At 47.4% G+C, this 6,132-nt stretch overlaps 1 protein-coding gene across 1 annotated transcript; it reads left to right on the plus strand.

The window, feature by feature from the left end:
• The first annotated feature begins 3,313 nt into the window (after window positions 1–3,313).
• On the plus strand, window positions 3,314–5,772 carry LOC120690853. Its single transcript, XM_039973703.1, has 3 exons — window positions 3,314–3,638; window positions 4,448–4,525; window positions 5,520–5,772. Exons 1-3 carry the CDS (start codon window positions 3,392–3,394, stop codon window positions 5,585–5,587), a joined length of 393 nt encoding a protein of 130 aa, XP_039829637.1. The 5' UTR covers window positions 3,314–3,391; the 3' UTR covers window positions 5,588–5,772.
• Window positions 5,773–6,132: the final 360 nt, after the last annotated feature.

Raw genomic sequence — 6,132 nt, forward strand, 5'->3', positions numbered from 1 at the left:
GTTGTTGCCTTGTTAGTTGTCTGCGTTTTCATGATATTTTGCATGAATCCTGTTCCGTCGATCGAAGCAATTGTACATCTGTTTCCCAGTGGGTGAACTTTAAGGTAGGGTTGCTGCAAGTTATGTATGGGAGCCCACATTAATCCTGTTCCGTTGAATAGCAATTGTTACAGACGGTGATGAAAGAGCTTTCATAAGGTGAGGAACAGAACAGAGGAGCATACACGTTAATCTTACTTCGTCTTTGGTTCAATTGTTGGCTGCGTTTTTGCAGTTGATAGCAATGTAAATGAGAAGATATGGATTTCTCCTATCAATAACCTGAACAAATTGCTGCCAAATTTGACATAGTTTCTGTCGCTTTGTTCATGTAGTAGCAACAAGCGCGCGTGGTAGACTGGCATTTGTTCATGTAGTAGCAACCGCCGGCCCACCTTAGCTTTCATTCAATTGCAGGCTCGCGGCCCATGGCCCTTGCCGTGATGACGCGACCCGCACGGCACCGGCACCATATATTTATTTAAGGCTCCGTTTGGGAGGGCTTATGAAGAGCTTCACGAGCGGCGAGCGGCTTCAGATGAAGCCCTCTCAAATGTTTGTTTTGTAACTGGCTTCACACGTGAAGCCAGTCCTGAAGCCATTGACGGCTTACACAGGTAAGATAAGCCATGAAATTGTAGTTTCACGCGGCTTACACATCAATCTAATAAGTAAAGTTGTTTTGCCAAATATTTTCTAAAACAGCTCCAACTGAACTAGAGAAACCGCTCCATCTGAGGAGCCGGAGCCAGAGCTGTTTTTGGAAGAGCCCGAGCCCTGCCAAACAGGCCCTAAATCGCGCATCGCGCGTGATCCGCCGCAACGGCCACGGAGGAGGGCAACGATGGCGGCGGCGTCGACCGCATCAGCAGCCTCCCCGATGACCTCCTCCACGCCATCCTGATCCGCCTCCGCGACGCCGCGGCCGCCGAGCGCACAAGCGTCCTCTCCCGCCGCTGGCGCCGCGTCTGGGCCCACCTCCCCGAGCTCTCCTTCCGCTGGCGCCACGACGCCCCCGCCTGCTGGCGCTGGCCGCGTACGCCGGGACGGCCGTTAGGCTCCTCGAGATCGCCACGATGCCGTGGCTTTCATCCGTCGGTATCTGTCCGCTGATGCAGTTCGCCTCGCTGCGCGTCGCCGGCGAGCTCCGGCTGTCGCTGCGCAAGGCCTGGGGCCATCATGTCGTGCTCCCCCCGTGCAAGAGGGTCACGGCGATCACCCTCAGCGCCAAGAGGCTCACTATGCTGTTCGCACCGCCGCACCCCGCCTTGGGCACGTTCGCGGCGCTGGCCAGCCTGAGGATCATTGGAGCCCGCGTGGACGGCCGCGAGCTGGGAGACGTCCTGGACTCCCACTGCCCGCGCTTGAAAGAGCTCTTCCTGAAGCGGGTCCTCGTGAGGTGCCGAGACCTACCTCGCGTCATCTCCATACGCTCCGACTCGCTAGAGCGGCTCGAGATGGACAAGGACGTCAAGTCGTTCGACGCCAGTCTCCAGGTTATCGCCCCGAAGCTGAAGGTGTTTTCGTCCCCGAGGATCTTTAGCTACGCCAACATCGTCGCGCCAAAGCTCACGGAGGTGTGCTGGCACGGCCCGTACGACCCAGACAGGCATCATCTCCGAGAGGCCGGACGCCATCTGCAGCGCCTGGAGATTGCCAGCAGGAACTGGAACTCTCAGCAGGCGGCGATGCTAATGCTCCGGTTTAACGCTGTCCACGAGCTGCAACTGACAGTCCAATTACGGAAGGTACGCTAATAGCTCTAGGCATTATTTAATTTATTTGCAAGGAACCAGTGAAAATACAAGTCATGGAACAATTGATCTCTTACAGCTAAGTAGTATGATATGATTTAATCTTTGATTACAAAATGAGTAACCACCAAATTTATCAATCTTCTGAAACTTTGTAATAGCTCTCATGGACGTGTCCATCCTATCTTGACACCTATTGTCTCGTGGTTTCAGGGCAATCAGGGATACAATGAATGTTTGGAGCTCATAAATCGTCTTTCCAAATGTGAGGTTTTGGTTGTCGGATTCGTTGCAAATCAGCATGCCCTTAAGCCTGTAATGGTACATCTTTTTAATAAATGTACTGGGGTGAAAAAGATTGTGGTGCGCTGTTTGGCTTATCGCAAGGTAAGTGCGTTCGCCATATCAATTTCATTTTGTCCAAATAAATGCCAATGTGTCTACATACAGATTGGTAACACCGAGAAGGCAAGAAATGATGCACATATACATATACATATATACATATATATATAAGTAGAAAGGAATTTTCCTATATATAAGTGCAGGTAGTGGAGCTTGAGTTTACAAATGTACTTATTATCCTGCGAGTGCGAACAAATATCGTGCATGATTCATGGAGTGTCATTTGTGATAAAATGAAAATAGTTCATCAGCAAGCCCAAGTTCTAAATGAAAACAGAAGTGACGATATTTAATTTCTTGTCTTATGTTGATTCTTCTTGATTTATTTCAGGGTCAATGTCAATGTAAATCCTGGGAATGCCAATGTGACTGGTCAAAGCAAAGTTATATGATCGACAATACTGCATTGGGTTCGCTCCAACTGGTAGAAATAAATGAAAACATGGAGGCATATCACAGGGTGGAGTTCGTCAAGCTGTTGTGTGAATATAGTGCAACCTTTCAGAAAAGGGTGACCATTAACGTTATGGAAAACAGGCACACTGAGTATATACGGGAGAAGATATGCAGCATTCATATTCCAAATGACAAAATTGTAATCAATGTAATAAGGTCCAGGCAAGGAGGTAAATTAGGGTGGCCAGACTAAGGAGAGTCAGTAGCCTTACATTTTTTGATACAGAAGATGAAAAGAAAACGTATTGCAATAACCTTGGCGTCGATGTTGTGTTTTCACTGCCTTTTGTGCGTGTGATGGCAAGGAAATTCGTTTTACTTCCTTCATGATTTTTAATTTGTGTGCATTTCTCTTCTTTTTCCAAACTATTTGGTCTCTCTTATTTGTGCTGTGCCCTCTCTGACGGTCTCCGCTGTGTATCATATCACCTGCAACATGGATGGAAGGCGTATTGTCCTCTCCCTGCACACTCTTGGAAGTTGGAAGAGCGCTTGACCTGTTGCAGAGATCACCCTGTACCTGTAGGTAGGATGGAGCTCGTAGGCACTAGGCTCTCCCGGCCCTTTGCTCACTGGAAGGATTCTGTAACAGCCCGCTCTCGCGGACTGTCCGCGAGTTATGGGCGGACGGTCCGCCTCTGCTCGTCCAACTTATTTTTATTCCGAACAGAGCCTCCTCTCTTCTCTCTCCTTATCCATTTCTTCTCCAACCCGATCCCTCTCCTCTCCTAGGCGCCATGGGGGAGCCCTCCATAGCTCCTTTCCCATTTGGAGCCTCCACCCTCGCCGGAGCTTCGTCGGAGGTCGTCATCGCCGAGCTCCACCGCCTAGCCATCATCTTCTTCCCCGGGATCGAAGTTTCCCCCAAGTTTTCCCAAGTTCTTCTTCCTCTACTTCAAGGACAAGGTCAAACCCGAGCTCAAGCTTCCCCAAGGCCGCTCTACTCCAACTTGTGGCACCTCACCAGAGTCCTAGCCATCGCCGGTGAGCTCTCTTCCTTCCCGAATCATCCTCTCTTCTCTAGGGTTTGAGTTCTATGGTCTTATTTTGGATTTCTTCACCATTGTTGGTCTAGAGCTTCCAAATATTGGTTCCCATCAAATCCATCCCTTGGAATGAGTCATAGACACTGCTAGAAGCCTTTAGGAACAAACCCTGACCAAAGCCGTGGCCGGACTTGTCGCCGGCGGCCTCGCCGGTGCGTTTCTGAGTTCTTGCGGACGGTCCGCTCGAACCCGGCGGACGGTCCGCCACTTGCACATCGAAACCACCAGAAACATCGCAGAAAGTTGTTTTCCAGTCCGTTGAACAGCGGACGGTCCGTCCTTTACCCGCGGACGGTCCGCAGTTCATTTCCAAATCCCACTCAGAAACGGTGTGTTTCTGGAACCCAATCAACCTTTGTACGGCGGACGGTCCGCAGTACATTTTTTGACAATTACACAGAACCAAACCTTTTTTGGAACCCGTCTCGAATTTCACCGGCGGACGGTCCGGTCCTCAAGGGCGGACGGCCGCTATTACTGTAGCACTGCGCAGTAACAGCCCAATCAGCTTTTCTGTTTTGATGTATTTGCATATCTCATCTTGTATAATCCATATAAAATTACATAAAGCTCAGAATAATGTGAAATAAATTTTGTTAGCTTCATTATGATATCAAGAATCAATTAAAATTATGTTTTACCCCAAGACAATTAAATTAATTATCTGAATAATTAATGTGTCATCTCATGTCTTTTGCAACTCATTCATGGCATATTTATTTATCAAGTATCATTGCACTCGTGTAGAGACCGAAGCGCCAACTCAAGTGGAGGTTGAGACCGAGCCGGAGTCCGTCGTCGACGACACTTCTTTGGTGAACCAAGGCAGACACCCAAGCATCTTTTACCCTGTTTTGGATCAATTAAAATATTTGAGTCTTATTTGTGCATAAGTCTATGGTATAAATGTTTGCTTAGCTCCTATCTTATGCATTACCTTCCTTGATTTAGAATAAATCCTTTTAGGGGAGTATGCTTGTGTAGGTGTCCCGATTTAATTGCTTATTCATGCTTAGTTCCGGTAGAAGTCGGGAGGTGGCAAGGTCATCACCACCCGCAAGTAATAGGTTGCTTGCTTATTTCTTAAAAGTTGAACCACTTGTAATATGATGCGGACTTGAGCATGAATGGTAGGGTCAAGTGAGATGGAGCTCACTTGGCTTAGTGTTTGCTTGGGTTGATTAAGGCCCATGACCCATCGCTTTGATACTTGAGCACTTATGCGTACAGACCACATACCAAATTATGGGAATGGTAAGTCAATTACCATAAGTCACACTTTGCCTTGACCGGATTCGGTGCGGGGTTGGTTGAGGTGTGATCGGCCGTCGTGCGGTGCATCTAACCATTCGGACCGTTCGTTTATAGTTGAGTGTGGTTATGCGAAAGGTTGAGGGCATGATTCAACCCTTATCCTAGGCCAAGGGTATGGGCGTTGGGCTTGCGCCTCGTGTGGGAAAAGTTGTACCCCCTGCAGGGTTTTTCATCTATTGCAATAGCCGGGCTCCATGGTTAAGGAGCAAGCTCTTGTACTTTGACTTCGGGTGTAGAGTTACCGATTGAAGTTCATGGAAGATTGGACTTGCTCACATGATGATCATCTTTATTTTATGCAATTTGATTGGTGTATTGCTAATAGGATAGAAGTCTTTTGCTTATCATAACTTTATCAAATGCTTTTATGTAAAATTAATTACCTTGCCAATTTTCTTGCTACTAGCCAAATGCATCCTCCTTGAGAGTCGGGTTTTAGACCCTTGTTGGATAAGCCCTGCGGAGTACCCTTTGTACTCACGGTGCTGCCGTTAAGTTGATGCAGGTGAGCCTCAGCAGGAGCCCGTCTTTGGGTACTTCTACCCCGTGGACGGTGGAGCGGATGAGAGCTGAAGGCCGGTGGTTGAAGTAGAGCACTATCTCCATATAGTGTTCTCTTCTGGGTTGTATCCGTAGAGACATAATTAAATATTTTCGCTGCAAAACTCTGAACTTGTAATGTAGTTACTTGAATCTATTTATGTAAGAGACTTCTATATATGGATATGCTTGTATGTGATTGTGTTCTCAAGTTGTGCTTATTGAGGTGTGTCATCCTGGACATGTTCAGAACGCATCTCAAGGACTACCGGGGTTATTCTCCTTTAATTGGGTGGATCAATGGATGATGACCCGATTAAATGGGTTTAACTTGGGCGGTTCCTCACATATTCATCATTCAATTCGTGTATACATCCATCAGCATTTTCTAAGAAATCATGTTCTTTGATATAGTAACCAAAAAGTCAAGCAGCTTTTCTTCAAAAAAAATCAAGCAGTCATGAGGGCAGCATCTGAAATGCATCAAGATTCTTCTCAACCACCGTATCCCATTTCGTGAAATCGCAACAGAAGTGAATGGAAGCACTCGATGGCTTTACTTGTGGACTGAACTCTGA

This window comes from Panicum virgatum, chromosome 2K, assembly GCF_016808335.1.
Source record: "Panicum virgatum strain AP13 chromosome 2K, P.virgatum_v5, whole genome shotgun sequence".
Lineage (NCBI taxonomy): Eukaryota > Viridiplantae > Streptophyta > Magnoliopsida > Poales > Poaceae > Panicum > Panicum virgatum.